The sequence below is a fragment of the Primulina tabacum genome, chromosome 11 (genome assembly GCF_025594145.1).
Source record: "Primulina tabacum isolate GXHZ01 chromosome 11, ASM2559414v2, whole genome shotgun sequence".
NCBI classification, from domain to species: Eukaryota; Viridiplantae; Streptophyta; class Magnoliopsida; order Lamiales; family Gesneriaceae; genus Primulina; species Primulina tabacum.
The window spans coordinates 6,652,409-6,675,722 of record NC_134560.1 but is presented as its reverse complement, the minus strand read 5'-3'; the positions used below and the strand labels follow the sequence as shown (position 1 = coordinate 6,675,722).

General features: G+C 34.6%; 1 protein-coding gene and 1 long non-coding RNA gene across 4 annotated transcripts; one reads left to right on the top strand and one right to left on the bottom strand.

The window, feature by feature from the left end:
* Positions 1-6,819: 6,819 nt before the first annotated feature.
* LOC142519087 (MADS-box protein SOC1-like) lies at positions 6,820-19,714 on the bottom strand. Of its 3 annotated transcripts, none has more exons than XM_075621991.1 (8): positions 19,538-19,714; positions 19,224-19,421; positions 18,123-18,207; positions 17,578-17,645; positions 17,349-17,448; positions 17,128-17,169; positions 16,975-17,016; positions 6,820-7,237 (listed from the first exon to the last, which is right to left on the bottom strand). In XM_075621991.1, the coding sequence occupies exons 2-8, from the start codon at positions 19,403-19,405 to the stop codon at positions 7,118-7,120; spliced, it is 639 nt and encodes a 212-aa protein (XP_075478106.1). In that variant the 5' UTR covers positions 19,406-19,421; positions 19,538-19,714; the 3' UTR covers positions 6,820-7,117. The 3 variants fall into 3 exon arrangements, with proteins under 3 accessions (XP_075478106.1, XP_075478105.1, XP_075478107.1); XM_075621990.1 differs by having other exon boundaries at positions 19,542-19,711; XM_075621992.1 differs by having other exon boundaries at positions 17,578-17,639; positions 19,542-19,709.
* On the top strand, positions 14,376-15,975 carry LOC142519088 (uncharacterized). Its single transcript, XR_012813703.1, has 2 exons — positions 14,376-15,525; positions 15,692-15,975. It is a non-coding gene; the product is annotated as an uncharacterized LOC142519088 (long non-coding RNA).
* Positions 19,715-23,314: the final 3,600 nt, after the last annotated feature.

The window sequence follows — 23,314 nt, the reverse complement described above, 5'->3', positions numbered from 1 at the left end:
TAATACAAATGGCTCCGCAGTGTGTTAACGAATTGGTCCGCAGCGAAAACAAGACATCATATATAGGACTGAAAATAGGGAATCCCTAATTTATCCAACCTACATAGGCCGTGAGTATACCTATCAAAATATATTTTCAGTGAGAACCTCGTATTATCTTCTCGATCTCAAAGGGATGCATTCACTCGGGTTTGAAAAACCATGGGGAAGGATTTTGCCACTTCATGATTGAGATGATATGGGATCTAAAAGATTTTGTTTTTGAAAAAAAAGTTTAAAAAGAAAAACTTGAGTTAAATTATGACCAGAAGTTGCATTTTTTGGTTATAAAATAATTATTTTCTAAAAGCAATTTCATATGATTCGAAGTTAAAAGTATGACCATCCTAATGACATGTCACCTCTGAATGAATTATTTAATACAAGAGTACTAATGGATGAAGATGATGTGAATCAAATTTAGGTGTTGTGTCTAGTGTTGTGTCTAGTATTGTAACACGCTAATACAACATGCAGCGGAATAATATAATTTATCACACAATTAATTTATTAATAAAATAAAACATAATTAATCATGCACAAATACACGCTTGTATGTTGTCTCAGGGCTTAGAAAAACTTGTCATTTTACAAAACCAATCACTACAAAAAAAGAAGCTATCGGATCGGTTTATTTGACCTGTAGGCACGGTTTGCCACCGCTCCTACAAATATTGCAACGTCTTAACAAGCGCACTTGTTGCCACCGTTGCTAGGACCAATTAAAGCGGAAGAACAAACCGGTGGTAAATGTTGTCATCACCGCTCTAATAAGTTAGTTGTTGCCCCGGTTCGACACCGCAGTAACATACGTTCTTTTGGCGCGGAGTCTGTTGGGGCATTCATTATCATAATGTCCGAAGTTGAACACTTTCTGAATTGAACCGAGTCTAGTCTTTTGACATCTGAATGAATCTTTCCATCATTCCTTGCCGAAATAGTCCTTGAGTAGGTGCAATCCTTTGAATTTTCTCTGGAGCAATTATGCTAGGAATTTTAAGCTGTTGGCCCGATTTTTTCTTGTCTCTAATCTTCTTTATGTAATCTCCAAATTTCTTTGTAATCAGTGAGATAGAGTCTTCACACAGACCAGACTTGTTGACTTCTCGAGACAGTTGAAATAGTTCATTGTAAGAATCATTTGAGACTTGGAATGCAGTGGTCTTTCTTTTGTCTTTCTTCTGTAAATCCAAATTTAACCCAAAGGTTCTGAGAGAACTTTTCAGATCATCTATACCAAGCTTGGTGGTGTCTTTGGCTTCGTCGATTGCACATATCTTGATGTTAAAAATCGAATTACCAAGACTAAAAGCTTCATTTACAATATCACGCAGTCGAAGATCATGAGCAATAATAAACTATGTTTCTTCCATTTTCAAATTTTCAAATTTGGTTGTTAGAATTCTCCATTTGGCTCTTTGCACACTTCAGATCTTTCACATTGTTTTTGAAGGATTTCTTATGCATCTTTGACAGAGACATAATTAGTGATTAGACTAAAAATATTTATGTCAACAGACGTGAATATAACATCGAGTGCCTTTGAGTTTAAGTTCGAAAGATGAACTTCACCGATTGTCCATGCACTTTCTAGTTTAATCAAACTGTCACCATATTTATCAACAGTCTTTCGTGGATTCCAACCATTTAAACACATTGTCATTCTCTTTCTTCAATAAATTTTATGTAGACCTTCATTTTGACTTTACAAAAGGAGTAGTTTGATCCATCTAAAACTGTTGGTCGAAGTACGGCGATGTTAACAACTGACATGTCCATAGTACTTTTTATGTTCAAACAAAATTAACCAGAATCTCACTTAGTAAACGTCAATTCTCGCTCTTGATACCAATTGAAAGAGTTGTTTGACATAAAAATATTAAATAGATGAAAATTGCGTAAATCATATATAGGTGTTGTGTCCAGTGTTTTAATATTTTAACACAACATGCATCGAAATAATATTATTTATCACACAAGTAATCTTTGATGAATAAAATAAAACATAATTGATCATGCTCAAGTGTACACACTTGTGTGTTGCCTCGGGGCAAACGATTCACTAAAAAAACTTGTCATTTTACAAAATCAATACTAGTTAATAAAGAAAAGCCAACTTCCTTAACAAATTTAGAGAGAAAAGTGCATCCAAAACACTTATCAAACCAAATAATCAAAACTACAGATGCAGTGTTTGTGAAGCTAAAATCCTCTTTGATTAACACTACTCTTATCAATAGTGATTAGATGTTATACATAAATGTCTTCAACGCTCCATGACAATACTTCAATGTGTCTTGGCTGATCTATATTAAATTACCGATATACGTGCTTGATCTCCTGTGGCATCTTAAAATCTCTGCTTCATCGATTGATCTCAACATCTATATTTGATGAGTAGGTATCTTGTGAAACGATCTCACGAATCTTTATCTGTGAGACGGGTCAACCCTACCAATATTCACAATAAAAAATAATACTTTTAGCATAAAAAGTAATATTTTTTCATGGATGACCCAAATAAGATATTCGTCTCACAAAATACGACCCATGAGATCGTCTCATACAAGTTTTTATCATATTTGATTGTTTATAAGTTTTCTTTTTCATAGAGTTTATTCTTTAGTAGAATCTTACAAAATATGAAAATAAGAGTTTCATTATGAAATAAGCTATTTTAAATAAATTTACCATATCTAGAGTTTATCAAATATCTCAAAGGTCTAGAAAGACAAAACTCTATAATTTTATATGCATAACATTATCAAAAATGAAAATGTAATTAAGAAATAAATTATATTCCTTTCAAGCTCTAACAAATAAAACGACTAAAAGTCCAAAATACGAAAAAATATTGCAACAAAACTTGAGTAGATCTCATGTGAGAAAATCTCACAAATTTATATTCGGGAGATCTATTGACCGATCCATACCTAAAATGAAATGTAATAATTTTGATTTAAAAAATAATATTTTTCATTAATCGAATCAGATAAGAGCTCTGACTAACCAAATTAATTCATGAGACGATTTCACATGAGTTTTTTTCGTTAAATCTTATTTTTGCATTGATGAGATGGTCATAGTCCAATTTATACAAATCAATTCAAGTGAGAGAATATATAGAAGAGTGTACATCAACTCGTCAAGATCGTGTAGTGTTGCTTGAAAACACTATGCTTTTGGACGTCGGTTGGTCTCTTCGCTTTAAGCAACACTCCATCATGTATTGCAGATGAGTAAGTATTACTCCATATCGTATGTTACATGAATCATCGACATTTCCCTTATCAAACACATCTGGCAAACATTGGATTTTCCCCCAAAAAAAATTCTTTTAGCTAATCATATGATCCAAACTCAGATATGATTGTTTTCTTATATCTCATATTTGAGATAAATAGAACAAAAAATTGTGTATTTTTAATAATCCACTCTCAAAAGACATAATATATATTTCACTAGATAATCACAGTAGATTTTACTGTGATCAATTTTTTATATATATATATATATATATATATATATATAATTAAATTATTTATTATTTTGTTATTACTAGTCCTCCTGATTTTTTGGGTTGTGGGGCCTTATCTCGGTTTTCATGCAAGATTAATATCTCTCATTAAATGCTCATCCAGACGACTACTCGCCTTCTCACTAATGTCCTCTTGATTTTTTGAGTTGTGGGGCTTATATCTCGGTTTTCATGCATGATTAATACCTCTCATGTAATGTTCATTCGATGACTGCTTGTCTTCTCATGTCAAACTCAAAAGCAGGAAAACAATGATTTGTTTTTTCATTCACTTTTATTCAATTGAAATGAGTCTTGTTTTATTTGGAGCTTCGTTTTAGAAGTGTTGATGCGAAATATACTTGTTTCTTGAATCCACTGGACTTCGGATGTCCGAGCTCTATGCATGCGTGGTTTTAGGAATTGCTGATGATTTCCTTTGTTTCTTTTTCATATTCTAGAGTCAAATTCGATTCTCTTTCTTGAACCGCGGTGGGGAACAGGATGGATTCAGAGCTGTAGATTAATGGAGATGGAACAAAAGCAAGGGAAGCGCATCGGTAGAGGATGAGTGGATCAATCCATGAATCGTGTAAGGTATAAATGCTTTATAGATGTGAGCTTATATAACAACAGTATCGTAAGATTATAAATTTGTGTTTTATCATAATTAATTATTGTGCTAAATGTTACAACATTTAAGATAACATGCAACGGAATATTAACGTTTGTAACACAAATTGACTTTAAATAAATATATGGACAAGACGCGGTGCCTCAGGAAAAAAATTAATCACTAGAAAACCAAAACGTTTATAAAAACCAATCACTACTGATTATGACTAAAATCAATTTCCTCAACACGTTGAGAAAATAAATAGCTTTCTAAAACCGACTAATAACACGAAAACATAAATAAGAAAGCAAGAATGTGATGCCAAAAGCTTGGAGCAACGAAACAATCTTCTGTCAACACTTGCACGCGTGTTGTCTGAAATGTCTCCAACAATTACGACAGCACGAGCAACAACACTCTTCAAAACAGCACGTCCTTTGAAGAAATATTTCTCTGAAATCCACAACGTGCACAAGTGCGTGTATTATTGATCGAAAGGGAGAGCCTTTAATAATGTCCTTGTTTCTCTTATATATAGACTTTCTCACCCTTCGAGTTTATCTCTACAAGGAAACCTATTGAACAAAGAAAATAAAAGTTTTATTAGGAACAAAACTCCTATTGAAGATTAATATCATATCATGATAATATTTGCATAATTATTTCATTATCTAGAAAAACAAAATATATTATACTCAATCAAATCAACAAGGAAAAGATAATATCAGGAAAATCATCAAATCGTTTAACCATATTTACAGTATTCGAATTTACCCCGTCCCCCTTGCCGATTGAGTTGCAGCATTTAATTAAAGTCACTCGTGAATGTAATTTTTTTTTTAACATGGAAAAGATGCATCAATGTGGTTTAACTAATATGTTGTTTATGAGTAAATTGTTGTTATAAAAAGTTTTCAGTAGTAAACTATACGACCCAAATTATTAATAATTTGAAAGTAAAATGATAAAAATGTTTGTATAAAATATCAATCGAAACAAAAAAAAAATCATCGAGAATATCAAAACAATGAGGAAATTCATTTTGATGTCGTGATTGATAAATTTCTTTTAAAATTCTTTTAAGTCAAAATAATTAACAAAGGGTTACGTTGGTTAAAATTTACATAATTTTAATTCAAAAAACGTGCACGCACTTGCATTACGCTGTCATGATAATACGACGTTTCTTCAAAAATTCGGGATAAAAAAGTTGCTTGATACTACAAAAACTATAGATGTGCAGTCATTGTTGAGGTTCTTAGCCAATGTGGTCGACGTGCTATCAGATTGTTGGCTGCAAAAAAATAGAGGAAAACAAAACAAGCTATTTTCTTAAGATATTGGAGTTCAATTTTCTTACTAATAATTGTTATTTACGATTTTTTTACTTTAATATATAAATACTTTATTGCATTAAAATAATAATTTACTTGAATTCATTAACAACTCAAAATTTTAAAAATAATAATAGTTCAGATTTAAATGATACATAGTTTGAATTTATAACTTTAACTTAAATAAATATTAGTAGATATGGGTAATTTATTGCATTCTATATAATTATGAGGTAATTGTTGGTTAAGTGTGCTTAAATGAAAAAAGTATCTGGATGAGCGACCTTTTTGGAAGCTCTCGTGCATCAAGCTGTTGATGTTTCTGTATGATTTGGTTGGTTGGGTGAGACATAAAAGAAGAATGTCAAACCTTAATAGGTAAGATCGATCTCTAGTAGAGACACCGCCAAATGTGAGACACGCACTTCTTCGGACTCATAAGACCAACAACACTACCGATTGGTACCCAAGTAGGTGTGAGCCCTCATATTCTTCTGTCACTTAGTATGAGATTCTACGCAGAGACAAATATAAGAAAATAGAGTTGTGTATTTGCTAATAGTTATAGTTTTTGTCTAATGATAAACATTATATCCTAATAGTAACTATGATTTGAAGACATTTGGTTTTTTTAGTCAAATGAGTTAATTAACGTACTTTGACATAAAAAAATTACAATTAACAAAATCATATTAATGTTAATCTAATAGGTATTAATTTACTGGTCTATCTAACTAATGTGTGTTATCTGATGTTATATTAATTAGTGATTTTATAATATATTGGATTGTTATATTATCTTCTTATATTATAATTTGGTGTTATTATGCGCGAAAATGTAATTGCACGTCAAAATTGAATATGTCACAAATAATTTTTTTTAAAAGAAAAAGTTAATAATGTTTACTACGTTTATAAATAAATAAATATTTTAATTACTAATATTGAGAATCACCATTATCAACCAGAACAAATTTTCATCTAGAAATTTTAATTAAAGCCTATTTTTTTGAAAGATTTGCATTCATTTGTGTAACTCAGGGACTTGACTTTCACTATTTGAATAATTTAGTATTGATTTTTGAAGAAATAGAAAGTGAGCGAAAAACTCAAGTCGCAGTATTGTCAAACTAAATAAAGAATACATAGAATTATGTTTATATAGCTAGGGTAAACAAAAAAAGAATAAAATAACTAATCTACGCTTGAGAGCTAACAATAATATATTATAACAATTTTTTCTTGGCTCGTCAGTCTGTATACTTGGAGAGAAGGTAATTTTCCATACATGCAATATTGATATGAGATCACTTCAGGTGTAAAATAATAGTCGACTCAACTTTCTTTATTTCCAACATTAACAGTAAAATAATATGATCGCAGCAACAATTTGCAGAAAACATATGAACGTTAACTCAACCTGATATCGCAGCACATCAAGTCGGGGCTAAAAAACGCAAAAAATAATTGGCAGAAAATGTATCTTAAATCGAGTATAATTAAACATTGGCTTAATGGAAGCGACAACCGATAGGTCAGGCCCGCGAAATGGACATGCACAGGGAAGTGCATATCAGCCATAAATGTTGTAATTACTCGCATGATCACGAATCACTGTTGGAGGAAGAGCGTATAATTTAGAATCTGAGGCAGGCCGATAGAAAAGGCAGTCTCCACAATAGAAACCGTTGCATTATCCTCATTGGATATTTGATGCGGATCGAGTCTAAGCTGTAACAATATTTATAGATTCACTACCTAGTATTATTACCACGACCGGCAAGCAACGGCCAAGGAAAATATTGTTAGCAATAATTGCATGAAACTTGCAAGGTGGCAATGAATGATATTTTTAGCATAGTATATGAGTTTAACTAATTTTGTGACGTATTTCATTTCCATGCATTTTTATTTTTTTGTGAGAGCCCATTTCCCTAAGCCCAAACAAAAACCCCAAGCCCGACCGAAATTTAGTAATTAAGTTAAAAAAAAAAGAAAAGAAATGATAATTATCAATTTTTCCACTCTCTCCCGTAACTTTCTGCAGCAAGTTTCATTTTTTTTGCTTCAACAAATTCTCGTTACTTTGATCGGCCGTATCTTTGCCGTCGGTGCTCATTTTTCGAAAGTAAGCATAGTTTCGGAATCCTCTTGACAAGGGCTATCTAGTGATACCCTTTTTGCTAGGAAAAATCGCGACTCCTGGAAACCCGTCGGAGACCGCCGCCTGTTTTCGCCGGAAAATCAAGAGGAAACCTTGATTTAGGTTGTTTGAAGCTTGAATTCGAAGCTTAGAACAAGATTCGAAACTTTCAGATGTATAATTCAGATTTTAGGGTTTCGAATTTTGGGTATTTTAATTCATTTGAGTTCCAACAATTAATATATATTGTATTATTGATTGTAGGTGCTATATCGGAGTTAATTAGAGGTATCTATCAAATTTTCGTAATTTATTTGGATTAAATTCGAAAATTCAGATTTATGTAATTGGGTTTTCGAATTTTAGTGTTCAATAATTAGATGTTTAGATGCTATAGAATTGATATATATTAATTTTAGAAATTGTAAACCCTAAATTATGGATTTTTGGAATTTTAGGCTAAATTATCAAATATTGGAAAAATAAATGGAACTTGTTATGAAATGTATTATTTGCCACATGATTGGATTATTCGAGAAATCCTTAAAAAATTTCAATGGTAAATTAAGTATTCAGTTGAGGTACGCATGAACTATTTTATTATAACGTCTATAGCGATGTTGAATGACGTTAAGTATTTTGTAATGAGTTGTGGCGTGCTTTATGTGCTTCTGTGAATACGTAATTATATTCATGCATTTATTTGAGTTGATATTATTGGTGCATAGCATTTCGAGCCTTGACTCCTTTGATTGCTATCATTGCTGATCTGTTGAGCTGTTACGTCATCTATGGAGCGAGTGATATGATAGATCACTCCTGACATCTTATCGATGGAACGAGTGATAGGATTAGCACACTCCTGATGACTGCTCGAGGACTGACCGGGTCGCTACCGGACCCTCGATGCTACGTGCATGGACGAGCGGCGGCATAATATTACGTTGCTGCATTCCTGGCACGGGTGGCCACTATTCCTGTTGCTGATGCTTTTCATTTGGACTCTGTTTTGGTATCCGTTATTTCGTTGTTACCGACACGCATTGCATTACATTTCATTGCATTTTACTTGATTTTATTTCACGTCAGTTATAATTGTCATAATTTTACTGGTTCATCGTACTGGGGCCTGACCCTCTTTTCTGTTTATGTTGTGGTTGTTTTGATGACATAGCAGATTATTCAGGAGGATTTGACGCGTCTGGTGAAGTATCAGGTGGCGGTGCCCAGTAGTTGGATTGTGATTGAGAGTCCCAGATATTATATTACGGAGTCATACTTTTGCCAGGGAATGCCCTGTGTAGTTGTACTGTTATTTTTACGATGTTTTGGATTGTTGTTGTTTGAGCGAGCCTTGTCGGCTCTGTATATGTTAGTCCTGGCCAGTGCGGCTATAGGTTTGTGAATTGATGTTATGACTTTATTTCGAGTATATAAATGTTGTTTGTGTTGTTTGGAAATTTTTGGGATGTCCTACTTACGGGAAGGTCATGCCAAAATTTCTATTGGCCCAAAAGAAAAATTTTTAATCGCTTTCGCTGTTTACATTAACGAATCCTGTTTGTTTGGTCATTAAACGTTAATCAGGAGCACGGGCCCCCACAGTTGGTATAAGAGCCTAACTGGGATATGCTCGAATTCGAGTCTAGGGCACTTGAGTCTAGACACAAATAACACGATTGTGAATGTGTTTGACTATTTGCTCTTATTTGAATTATTTGGTGTGATTTGCTTGAATTTACCTGCTTTAGAACGACTAGCTGATTAGGCATGGTATGTAGTCTAGAAATTTCCTATAACTTTCTTTTACCTGTTATCTACCTGTGGATTTAATCCTCGTGTTTTGTAGAATGACACCTGAAGGAAGAGGTAGAAAAAGAAAAGAAATAGCGCAAGAATCTGAGGCGCAAAATGTTCGAGGACTTGCAGATGTCATTAGAGGTAGACGTGGTCGACCTCGAGGACAAGTCACTCAGAATGCTGAAGAAGAAGTGAACCAAGAACCTCCTCGACCTGAAAGACCTGGAGCTAGACAGGTAGCGATTGAGCAAGAAGTGGAACAGCTGACACAGAAAGTTGGAGGAATGCAGTTAATAATTTCTCAGTTCCAAGAATTACGTCCTCCAAAATTATTTGGCAACGAGAGCGGAGAAAAAAGCAGCAGGCTGGCTGAAAAGTATAAATCATCTATTTAATTTGTTGGAGTATTCCCAAGATATTAGATTGAAGCTTGCCATCTACCAAATTAAAGACCGAGCACAACTCTGGTGGGAAGCCACAGAGGAAGCAATGAAGGACTCTGGTGAAATTATTACTTGAGATGCTTTTCGTGCTCACTTTACCCAAGAATATGCACCACCATCATATTATGCTGCTAAAGAAGAAGAGTTCAATCAGTTGGTGCAGGGCAATAAATCACTGGTGGAATATGCTTCACAGTTTTCTGCTCTTTTGCCCTATGTTCCACATGTTGCAAGGAATGATCAGGCTAAACTATCACGTTTTCTACACGGGTTGCAGTGGACTGTTCATACTTTGGTAATGACTGGATCGCATAATACGTATATTCAAGCAGTGGAAAAGGCGAAGAAAATTGAAGCAAGTTTGCTCCGAGGAGACCCACAGCCAGGTCGATCATCTGTTTCTCAGGGATCTTGGAGTAATATGTCAATGCCAGTGGATTTACCTCCATATCAGCCTGTACAATCATACCAACAACCCAAACAGCAGAGGTACAAGGCAAAAAGAAAGCAATTCAAGAAGAAGTCTCAATCCAGCTCCTCCAGTTCAGGCAGTGCACGAGGGGGAGGTTCTGTTGGGTCGTCTAGCACTGTGCATTGTGACCGATGTGGTGGTCAACATTTTAGTTCCCAATGTGTAGGAGTTCAGGGGACTTGTCATATTTGTGATCAGATTGGACATTACGCCAGAGTATGTCCTAATGCAGGGAGACAGCAGTTCCAGCCACAACAGTTTGGTCAAGTTCCCCGTGGACCAGTCTTTAGACCATATGCTCCTACCCAATCATTTCAGCAGTCTAGTTACCCACCTCCCAGAGGTCCTATTCAGCAGCCATTTCCCGGGCCACAGCAAGCCCAAGTCCATGCTTTGACTCAGGACCAGGCTCAGGATGCACTAGGAGGAGTGATTGCATGTATTTGTTATGTTTTTTACTATCCTGCACGCATATTGATAGACACAGGAGCATCTCATTCATTTTTATCTGCTGCATTTGTTGATGAGCATGAGATTGCTAGTATTCCTTTGTTGGATACTGTGTCAGTTGCTACTCCTGCCGGTGTATATTTGATGTCCCGTGAGATAGTTTTGAACTGTGTGATTAGATTTGAGGGTAATATGATGATAACAAATCTAATCAAATTAGCCATGACTGATTTTGACTGTATTCTGGGTATGGATGTGTTGACGAATTATCGAGCCACTGTGGATTGTTTCCATGGAGTTGTCAGATTTAGACCGTATGATGGCAACAAAAGGAATTTTTATGGTTATGATTCACAGTCTCGAATTCCATTAGTATCTGCAATGGAAATGTTCAGGTTGTTGTCAATCGGCAATGAAGGATTTTTTATCTATGCTCTTGATGCAACACGGGAAGAACGATTGAAAGTTTCAGACATTCCCGTTGTCAAGGATTTTTCAGATGTATTTTCTGATGAGATTCCAGGTTTTCCACCTCAAAGGGAAATAGATCTTAGCATTGAATTGATGTCAGGGACGAATCCTATTTCTAGAGCACCATATCGTTTAGCTCCAACGGAGTTGAAAGAACTCAGGAAACATCTACAGGATTTACTGGATAAAGAATATATCAGAACCAGTATGTCGCCTTGGGGAGCTCCAGTATTGTTTTTAAAGAAGAAAGACGAAACTATGAGAATGTGCGTCGATTATCGGCAGTTGAACCGTGCTACTGTGAAAAATAAGTATCCTCTGCCGCGTATTGATGACTTATTTGATCAGTTGCAGGGTACTCCTGTGTATTCCAAGATTGATCTTCGTTCCGGATACCATCAGCTTAGAGTCCGAGAGGAAGATGTTCCTAAGACAGCATTTCGGACACGTTATGGACATTATGAATTCCTAGTCGTGCCGTTTGGTTTGACTAATGCTCCAGCGGTTTTTATGGTTTTAATGAATCGTGTATTCCGGAAATTCATAGATAAATTCGTTATCGTTTTCATTGATGACATCTTGATTTATTCCAAGTCAAAGAAAGAGCACGAAGAACATTTGAAATTAGTTCTCCAAACACTCAGAGAAGCGCAATTGTATGCCAAATTTTCTAAGTGTGAGTTCTAGTTGGATATAGTTTTATTTTTAGGCCATGTTATATCTGCACAAGGAGTATCTGTTGATCCTAGTAAAGTTGAAGCTGTTATTAATTGGCCTAAATCAACAAATGTGTCTGAAATTCGAAGCTTTTTGGGATTAGCTGGGTATTATAGGCGTTTCATTGAGGGATTTTCTAGAATAGCTAGGCCTATGACCCTAGTTGACACAGAAAGATCGACGTTTGTATGGACTGCGGAATGTGAGTCTAGTTTCCGGACTTTAAAAGAAAAGTTGACTACAGCTCCAGTGCTAGCCTTGCCTTCAGGCTCAGGTGGATTTGTTGTTTGTACAGATGCTTCTCTAAATGGACTGGGTTGTGTTTTGATGCAAAATGGACGAGTGATTGCGTATGCATCTCGTCAGTTTAAGCCACATGAGACTCGATATCCAGTTCATAATTTAGAGTTAGCTGCCATTGTATTTGCATTAAAGATATGGCGTCATTATCTGTACGGAGAACAATTTGTGATTTATTCTGATCACAAGAGTCTGGAGTATCTTTTCACACAGTCCGACTTGAATATAAGACAGCGTCGATGGTTGGAATTGCTTAAGGACTTTGATTGTGAGATTCAGTACCAACCAGGACGAATGAATCAAGTTGCAGATGCTCTGAGCAGAAAGGTTCAGCCTAAAATGTTGGCATCTTTGACTATTTCAAAAGTTCATGAGCATTTGAGAACTTCGGGATGGACTTAACAGTCCAGGGGCGACTACTTTATAGTTTCATCTATTCATGTTGAACCACATATTGTTTCTAAAATCAAAACAGCACAAAGAACTGATCCGCATATTCATAGATTGAAAGAATTGACTCAGACAGGTCAATCAGACAAGTTCAATGTTGCTTCATATGGATGTCTGCGCTATAATGGTAGACTTGTGGTTCCGAATTTGATAGACTTAAAAGAAGCTATACTTCGAGAAGCTCATTGTAATCGACACAGTGTTCATCCTGGAATCAGAAAGATGTATCATATCTTGAAATCTCATTGCTGGTGGGAAGGTATTAAGAAAGAGATTTCTGACTTTGTGGCTAGATGTTTGACGTGCCAACAAGTTAAAGCTGAGAGAATGAGACCTGGTGGTATGTTACATAGTCTTGAAGTGCCACAGTTGAATTGGGAGCACATTGCTATGGATTTTGTGACACACCTACCTCGTTCTAATCGTGGCTATGATGCGATTTGGGTGATTGTGGATAGATTGTCTAAATCAGCCCATTTTATTCCTTATGATCGTACTTGTACTTATAAGAAAATGGCGAAAATGTACATTGATCATGTAATGAGATTGCATGGTGTGCCTGTAACCATAGTGTCAGATCATGATCCCAGGTTTGCTTCGAAGTTTTGGGGCAGTTTGCAATCAGCATTTGGTTCAAAGTTGGCAATGAGCACTGCATATCACCCACAGACAGATGGTCAGTCAGAAAGGACCATTCAGACACTCGAGGCAACGCTACGAGCAGTTGTGATGGATTTTAGTGGTGGTTGGCATGAATCTTTGTCACTTGTTGAATTCCATTACAATAACAGCTTCCAAGTAAACATCGGGATGGCACCATTTGAAGCTCTGTACGGCAGAAAATGTAGATCTCTGATATGCTGGGAAGATGTAGGAGAACGACAGGTGTCAATGCCAGAATTTATTCAAGAAATGAAAGAAAAAGGTTGAAATGATCAGGAAAAGAATGAAAGTAGCGCAAGATCGTCAAGCCAGCTATGCTAGTAAAAGACGTAGACCTTTATAATTTTAGGTTGGCGATCAGGTTTTCTTAAAAATATCACCGTTTCGTGGTACTATGAGATTGGGGCGCAAAGGTAATCTAGCTCCGCGTTATATTGGTCCATATGCGATTGTTGAGAGGATTGGTACTTTGGCTTATCGTTTGGACTTGCCGCAGAGTTCGTCTGCGATACATGATGTGTTTCATGTATCTATGTTACGAAAGTACGAGCCAGATCCTTCTCATGTCTTGAGGACTGATGAGGTGGAGTTGGATAGTTCCCTTAGCTATGTTAAACATCCAGTGCAAATCCTTGATCGTAAAGAAAATCAACTGAGGAATAAGACGATTCCACTGGTTATGGTGCAATGGAGTAGACATGGGAGAGAAGAAGCTACATGGGAATTAGAGGCTAATATGCCTCAGGAATGGCCTCATTTGTTTGAAAATGTAATAAATTATTCCATGTATCTGATTTCCCTATGTACTATCAGTAGTAAAAGTTTATAAACCACTTTTGTATAAATGTAGTGCATGGTAGAATTCGAGAACGAAATTTTTTATTAGTAGGGGAGAATGTGAGAGCCCATTTCCCCAAGCCCAAACAAAAACCCCAAGCCCAGCCCAAATTTAGTAATTAAGTTAAAAAAAAAAAAAGAAATGATAATTATCAATTTTTCCACTCTCTCTCCCGTAACTTTCTGCAGCAAGTTTCATTTTTTTTATTCAACAAATTCTCGTTACTTTGATCGGCCGTATCTTTGCCGTCGGTGCTAATTTTTCGAAAGTAAGCATAGTTTCGGAATCCTCTTGACAAGGGCTATCTAGTGATACCCTTTTTGCTAGGAAAAATCGCGACTCCTGGAAACCCGTCGGAGACCGCCGCCTGTTTTCGCCGGAAAATCAAGAGGAAACCTTGATTTAGGTTGTTTGAAGCTTGAATTCGAAGCTTAGAATAAGATTCGAAACTTTCAGAGGTATAATTCAGATTTTAGAGTTTCGAATTTTGGGTATTTTAATTCATTTGCGTTCCAACAATTAATATATATTGTATTATTGATTGTATGTGCTATATCGGAGCTAATTAGAGGTATCTATCATATTTTCGTAATTTATTTGGATTAAATTCGAAAATTCAGATTTATGTAATTGGTTTTCGAATTTTATTGTTCAATAATTAGATGTTTAGATGCTATATAATTGACATATATTAATTTTAGAAATTGTAAAGCCTAAATTATGGATTTTTGGAATTTTAGGCTAAATTATCAAATATTGGAAAAATAAATGGAACTTGATAGAAATGTATTATTTGCCACATGATTGGATTATTCGAGAAATCCTTAAGAAATTTCAGTGGTAAATTAAGTATTCAGTTGAGGTACGCATGAACTATTTTATTATGACGTCTATAGCGATGTTGAATGACGTTAAGTATTTTGTAATGAGTTGTGGCGTGCTTTATGTGCTTCTGTGAATACATGATTGCATTCTTGCATTTATTTGAGTTGATACTATTGGTGCATAGAATTTCGAGCTTTGATTCCGTTGATTGCTATCATTGCTGATCTGTTGAGCTGTTGCGTCATCTATAGAGCGAGTGATAGGATAGATCACTCCTGACATCTTATCGATGGAACGAGTGATAGGATTAGCACACTCCTGATGACTGCTCGAGGACTGAGATGCTACGTGCATGGATGAGCGGCGGCATGATATTACGTTGCTGCATTCCTGGCACGGGTGGCCACTATTCCTGTTGCTGATGCTTTTCATTTGGACTCTGTTTTGGTATCTGTTATTTCGTTGTTACCGACACGCATTGCATTGCATTTCATTGCATTTTACTTGATTTTATTTCACGTCAGTTATAATTGTCAAAATTTTACTGGTTCGTCGTACTGGGGCCTGACCCTTTTTTCTGTTTTTGCATTGGTTGTTTTTGATGCCATAGCAGATTATCCAGGAGGATTTGACGCGTCTGGTGGAGCGTCAGGTAGCGGTGCCCAGTAGTTGGATTGTGATTGAGAGTTCCCAGATATTATATTATAGAGTCATACTTTTGCCAGGGAATACCCTGTGTAGCTGTACTGTTATTTTTACGATGTTTTGGATTGTTGTTGTGTGAGCGAGCCTTGTCGGCTCTGTATATGTTAGTCCTGGCCAGTGCGGCTATAGGTTTGTGAATTGATGTTATGACTTTATTTCGAGTATATAAATATTGTTTGTGTTGTTTGAAAATTTTTGGGATGTCCTACTTACGGGAAGGTCATGCCGAAATTTCTATTGGCCCAAAAGGAAAATTTTTAATCGCTTTCGCTGTTTACATTAACGAATCCTGTTTGTTTGGTCATTAAACATTAATCAGAAGCACGGGCCCCCACATTTTTCCTGTCCTAAAAAATTCAATCTCTTTTATTGAACCTTCATATCAAGTACTTATTACTAGACAAAAAGTTATAGTTGTTAACCAAAACGTAATTTTATTTTCCTATACTTATGACAGTGTATAGCCCCATACTAAGCGACGAGTGGATATGAGGGGTTGCACCTACTTGGATGCCGAATGGGTCGGGTTGTTAAGCCATGAATTCGGGAAAGTGCGTACCTTATTGCTAGTATTGTCTAATATATCTTTGAAATCATTCTTATCAGCTGAGGTGCATTAATTTGTCCTTGCTGCGAGAGCAATCGATACATGGCGCTTTGGATGTTGTACGGTTTGAAAAGATTGGGTTGCACTATTACTACCACTTATAGCTTTTGATAAAACGGTACGTGTTCGGTCTTACAATTGATATCAGAATCAATGTCATGGATTCAATTCTCAGTAATTGCAATGAGTGCAATGTTTACGATTTAAAAAAATTTGAGTTGTACAGTTGTACTATCAGCTATAGTTTTTGGTAAAGCGTCAAATATTTGGTTTTACACTACTACCCTTTCCCTACTGTCGATCTTATTCTCAACAATTTACCAGTTAAGATATGGTGTCCCTCTTTTACGCTCCACCTAGCTAACCAGATCAAACGGCGTAATGTCAACAGCATGATATACGAGAGCTTATGTCACTCATCCAAGTACTACTCTCACTCATGCACGCTTAACCCAACACATGTATACATTTAAAAAAAAAACATAGTTACATTTATCACTTTTACCGTGCTATAAATTTATATCTTTATAGTAATTACCAACCAAACCATAATCTGATATTATATATCGAATTGTTTTGATTACCTTCTCACGCAGCACGGCGTTTTCAGCAACCAGAATTCTCTCCTGGAAATTAAATGCCAATATGGAAAAATAATATAAGAAGCTTGATGGCATTAATCATAATGGAACATGAAACATAATTTATCTACTTCTACTAAGTGCTTAATTAATTACCTTTTCTTTCAGTTGCTCAATCAGGTTCCTGTATAAGCTCGTCTGAATATATACATGGAAACATTAAATCAAGCGATTATCGCATGAATGAATCTTCATCGATGCAATATTAATTGCACAGGAGCCGGCAAGATAATAATACAAGTTTTGACTCCTCGTGAAATACGATATAAGTTGCCATCTAAACTTTTGCGTTGGTATATTAGCTGGTTATAACATACCTTTCGAGCTCGGATGATACTGATGCTACGATCCAACTGTCTCTCTAATTTTTGCAATCCTCGAATGCTGCATTTCCCCAAATCTTCCCCAAGGAGTTTCCTGAAATGTGCTTTTGTGTGTGTAATTAAAATTTAATTCAAAAATGTTATTGAGAAATAAGAAAATATATATATATGGAAGGATATAAGAAATTGATAAGAAAAGGTTTTGGATCAGTGTTTGTCAAACCTTTTTGAAGTTTCAAGTTGCTCTATCTTCTTCGACATTCTTTGCGCCTCATGTTTTAATGGCTGCAACTTTTTATTTAATTTAAATAATTACAATATCGGTTGCTGTTAAAATTGAGACTTATACCTAATGAACCTTAAAAGATAGCTCAAGAGACAAGATTATCCAAGTTCATATATACAACCCGCAAGGACTTAATTCAGCCTATGTGGGACATTTAACACACATCTCTCACGCCTAAGAATGAACAACTGGAACGTGAAGTTTAAAAGATATTATCGGATAATCCATAGAGAAGTTTAACACATAACGATGTGACTGATATCTGATAGTATGTAAAGATTTTGATCTTGACCCAACTCAACCTCGAATCCTTACTCAAGTAGAGGATTGTTCAAGTTCATATATACAAATCTCAAATACTTAATCCAGCCGACGTGGGACATTTAACCGTTGTCGGAAAGACTCGAATGTATATCTATCCAGACATGGATAAGAAATATTCAAGAATCAGCATATATAGAATTGAATGAAATGATTTCAACCTGTGCGTTCTGGTCCACAAATGGGCTCGTGGAATCCTGAGTGTTCTTAACTTGCCTTTTGTAGCGTTCTATGGTCTCTTCCATGCTAAAATATTCGTATGTCAATAAAAAAAGATGGAACATAAAAAAAAAATTCGAGTTCTACGTGACATGATCATCGTTATCATACAAACCCATTTTTTTATTTTTCTTCTTAAGCGTGTCCGAAAGATAATTATAATATCGTTTTCTTTTTTTTTTTTGTTGAATTCCACTAGCCATATATATAAATAATTCTTTAAGCACGGTTTGATTCGATTGATACGATGATCAATGAGCATCTATTGAATGAAAAATCATTTGATTTTATATTGTAAAATATAAAATTAAATAAGTAATTAGTGAATCAAATGCAGGATAAAAATCATTTAAGGATTCTTAGCAATCAATTTCTAAGAATGATACATACAAAGAGGCAAGTCGAGAGCATAGCATAAGATTGCATTTAGATTGAGTTATTTGAAATATCAGATTCTTAATTTATTTTTCGTTGTTAAATATTTAAAAGAAAATAAACTCAAATCAATTTCTTATTTATTAATTTTCACTATAATTATGACAATAAGTTTTAAATGAAACCAATATACTAAGTAGGGGACTGGATTATTTTAGTTATTAACCAATAAAAACACTCAATCCCAATGCAATCAAGATAAATAAATTATATTATATGGATCCTTGAGTTTGATTAAAAAGACTGAAATCACTGTGAGAAGTAAAACTTATTATTTTTCCGACAATATTTTTGCTGTACGTTCTGCAAATTAACCAATGCATGAAATTACCATAAGAAAATGACCATATATATTTCTTATCATATTTTGCATGATATTTTTGACTTTGAGAAATCTACTTTTCATAATGGGAAAAAAGTCAGCCGTACCATGAAAAAAGAGGCCGCAGAGTCACTGCAACTACCAAAAAAATAAATACAGAGAAGCTGTTTCGTATGTTTTTTTTTTGAATATATATATATATATATATATACACGTATATAAATTTGATCAGATGCTTCACATAATTCACCTTGATTTAAGCAAATTAATTTATAAAATGGCAGACCTTGAACTTGCATATTGATTGAGCTTGCCTCTGGGAGAGAAGATGATGACAGCAACATCAGCATCACAGAGAACCGACAGTTCAGAAGCCTTTTTGAGCAGCCCTTTTCTTCTCTTAGAGAAGGTGGCTTGCCGGCTCGTCGTGTTCTCTATTCGTTTGAGTTGGGTCTTGCCTCTCACCATTTTAATTCACCTACACCTTCAAAATCCAAGAACAAACTTAAAGATTTAGTTTCCGTATTTATGGTTAAGCAGACATTTATGTTGTTTCTGGCAAGTCTACTGAAATTTTCGTTGGGTTTCTTGATTTTGTACGTACCTTTTTTGCAAGTTTTGAATGAAAAAAAAGGCAAGATCGATGAGAATGGTAAAAAGGGTCGGCGACAAATTTGGAAAAAAAAAAAGAGAATATAGGACTAGATATGGAAGAAGCGAATCAGGTGTGTCTGGAAGAGTACGGTGTTGAGCGTAAAAAGGGGCAAAACCGAGAGAGAAATAGGAAAGAGAATTGAAAATTACAAATGGTCCCACACGAGTTTTGGTTAGCAAGTAGTATCTCACCTGTACCAATTAATGATTAAAATTAATAAAATATGAACATGTGAATAATTACTTAAAATTACTGATGTTATGTAATGTGTTAGGTCAGGAGCCAAAGATGGTGGGGGATGATAGTTGGCGACTCCTGACAGGTTTTCAAGCAAAGATTGAAGGAGATGGATTCCAAAAATTGTTCAGGTATGAGACTGTTAAGGTGATGAGTGTTTAAAAGATTTGATATGTGCTACTCATATCAAGAATGTGCATTTTTTTCGGAAGCTCATCACATAAGAACTCCAAAGTTAAGCGTGTTTGACTTGGATCAATTTTGGAATAGGTGACCACATGTGAAGTTTCTTAGAGTATGTGTGAGGGATGACATAAACACGCTGAAAAGACTTATCTTAGTATATTGAAGACAGTCGTCGAATCTGAGATATTACATAACGAGTATATTTAAATATTAAATATTACTACAAAAAATGTTTATATCATTTCTGATACTATTCAAATAAAGATATTGATCTTCTGTCGTCAAATTGATTTTTTTAATTGATTTTTTTATTATTACATTTAATATATTGATTGAGTAGAACTGTTATTAATTTAAAAAATATATTTAAAAAATTATATATTATTTATTTAATTATTTTTTAAAAAAATAATTAAATAATGAAATCATTTTACTTAAAATGAAGGGGAAGTTGGTGAAAAATCTCCAATCAAAATATTTCTTTGGGTTCACTCCCTACCCACAAAATTGTGGTACTATGTCATACAAAATGTGGTACACTTCATGTGGAAATGTGGTACACTTCATGTGGAAATGTGATACTAAAAAAGTACCCAGAGACTAAAGACAAAAAAAATCGACGGCTGAAGACTAAAGTTCAATTTCTCGTAGAATGAACACTCCAATCCCCCAATTGCAGATCTTCGATTCTTTTACATTATTTTCTGCCAAAAAGAGTATAAGGTTACAAATAACGGTCAGCATCCCATATAAAAGGTAGCCAATGAGATATCGAAAACGCATCGGGCGTCATAATCCTTGATAATGTTGATGCGACTTAGACAGCGCTCATTTCACCTTCACCGTGGCCCTGCTAAGTACTAGTTGCATGTATTTGCCGGTAGAATAGAGTTTAGTTATGTATATTAATTTTTTTGACAATTTTTTATTAAATTTTAACAAGTTCTTACCTGATACTAGACATAATAAGAAAAAAAATTGAGAAAAGAACGAAGATAAAAGACTAATGTTGAATTCCGATAATATAAATTATTAAAATCGCAAATAGACAAACATAAAAGACTACATTTACGATTTTCAAATTGAATATTGATTCATCCAATCGTATAAATGAGATTTGTTAGATAAAAGAATAAAAATATTAAGATCGAAACTTGAACTTAACTCAACCTCAAAAATTATCTCAATGAGGGATGATTGTCTAACTCCATATATGCAATTCTCAGGGATTTTATCCAACTCATGTGGGACAATTAACGCACTCCCCTCACACCTCGGAATGAATATTTGGAACGTGAAGTTTACAAATGACTCAACTATGGGCAGAACGGGTGGTCGAACTATGGAGATCCAACACATAACGGTGGAACCTGAGCTCTGATACCATGTTAATAATGGGATATGGATATAACTCAACCACAAAAGCTAACTCAATGGAGGAGGATTATCCAAATCCATATATGCAATCTCGAATATTTTATCCAAGCGATGTGAAACAACTAAAAAAATCTCCATAACTATCATATATTTTTATGATAATATTTTGATGAATTAGATATTAAGGAACATTTCATCCAATTATTTAAAGTTATCAAAGAAAATGCGTCGTGTGGTTGACAGCAAACAAGTTTCAAGCCGTTTCTTTTAAGTCGATTTTTTCGAGCCATTTTAATAAAAGAAAAAATGAAAAACAAATATCAATTTTGGAGCAATTTCAGTCAATGAAATAGGTGAAAATTTTAATTAATTCAAAGCGAATCAACTTCAGTAAAGTTGAATATTGATTTAAACAATTATGAAATCGATAAACTTAGTTATTAAAGTAGATAGGCTAATTTATATTGTCATAAGCCTCAAACGTGTGCATTTTATTTATTTTCATTTTATTTTAGTGTGTATATCTCATGGGAAAATTTTCAAATTTATAAAATTTAATTTTAAAATGAGTTTGTAATACATTGGAGAGTGATTCTCTTTTATCAATTTTGAACAAAATAACTCGTCAAAGTTAAAACTTTATGGTGCTTGAAATCTAGACTTAATTAATAAGTTATTCTTTGTGTATGTGTAGCGTGGCATCTTCATCATTAACATCACATACAGGCCTGATTGGGTACGGCATATCAAGTTTTTCAAATAATATTGTTGCAAGTTTTTGTTAGCTGCAAATATACGGTGTCAAGATTTAATACTCGATGAAGCACATATATCGTTGTCACAAGGAGTGTGATTTAACAATATATTAACTACTGTAATTAGAATATTCTAACTTTATTTAGAAAGTTAAATTGTATGTTGATGATTAATTATGAACTTAAATTAATTCTAGCACACAAACGAATTAAAATTAATGAGAATAGAATCTAGATATGTGATTTCACTTGGTCTTCACTATATTAAATTATCATTGACATATATTCATAAATTTAACACATTTACTACCCAAGACTTCTCAAATATTCATACTTCATTTACCAAGTGAAATGTATGAATTAATTATCTAATATCGATTTCAATATCCTCGTAAATAAATTCAATAGCACTATTATTCTTTTAATGAGTTCGATAGAATTATAGGCATGCCGAACTCTATAAACACTAACAATATATATTCGAATCTCAACTCCCGATTGATAGATCTCAAATAAATATAATAGTCTAATTATTGATCAAATAATAGAATGCAATAAAATCCCGAAAAAAAAAATTAATCAAGAAGAAATTCACGCATATAAATCAACAATTCATAAATATAAATTCGACCAAACTACATCATCATCTAGATTAAATAGGTTAGTTCATGACAACAAAACGGCAAAACGATTTATGTTTTTCGACATCGCTAACACTAAGAGACTGTGAAGAGAAAAGAAAGGAACACTCGAATCCAAATATGTGACTCCGTCCCCGGATGACACGGTCTTCGTCTTCGAGTTTCTCTTCATGTCCCTTGCTTCACGCCTCCTATTCTCTCCACTTTTCGTATGGGTCCTTTTTTCTTTTGTTTTTCCCTTCTCGATTACCTAGGGTTTCGTTCATTTTGTAAGTGCGACGTATGTTGCAATTAGGTTTCTGCACGCCTCGCCACGCGGAATGTGGCGCAGGTGTGCGGTGCGGTTCTGTCTCGAGAGCTCTCATCTCTCTTGGCATGCAGCTGAGCGTGCTTCTTGAGCTGGGGCGCTGTTGTTGCTACCTTGTACATCATTCTTTCTTCTTCTATGGCCAAATTTCATTCTGCTTGGTCTCGATGTACGTATAAAGCCGAGGTTCCTGTAAGGAATGTCAAAACAACAAAAAAA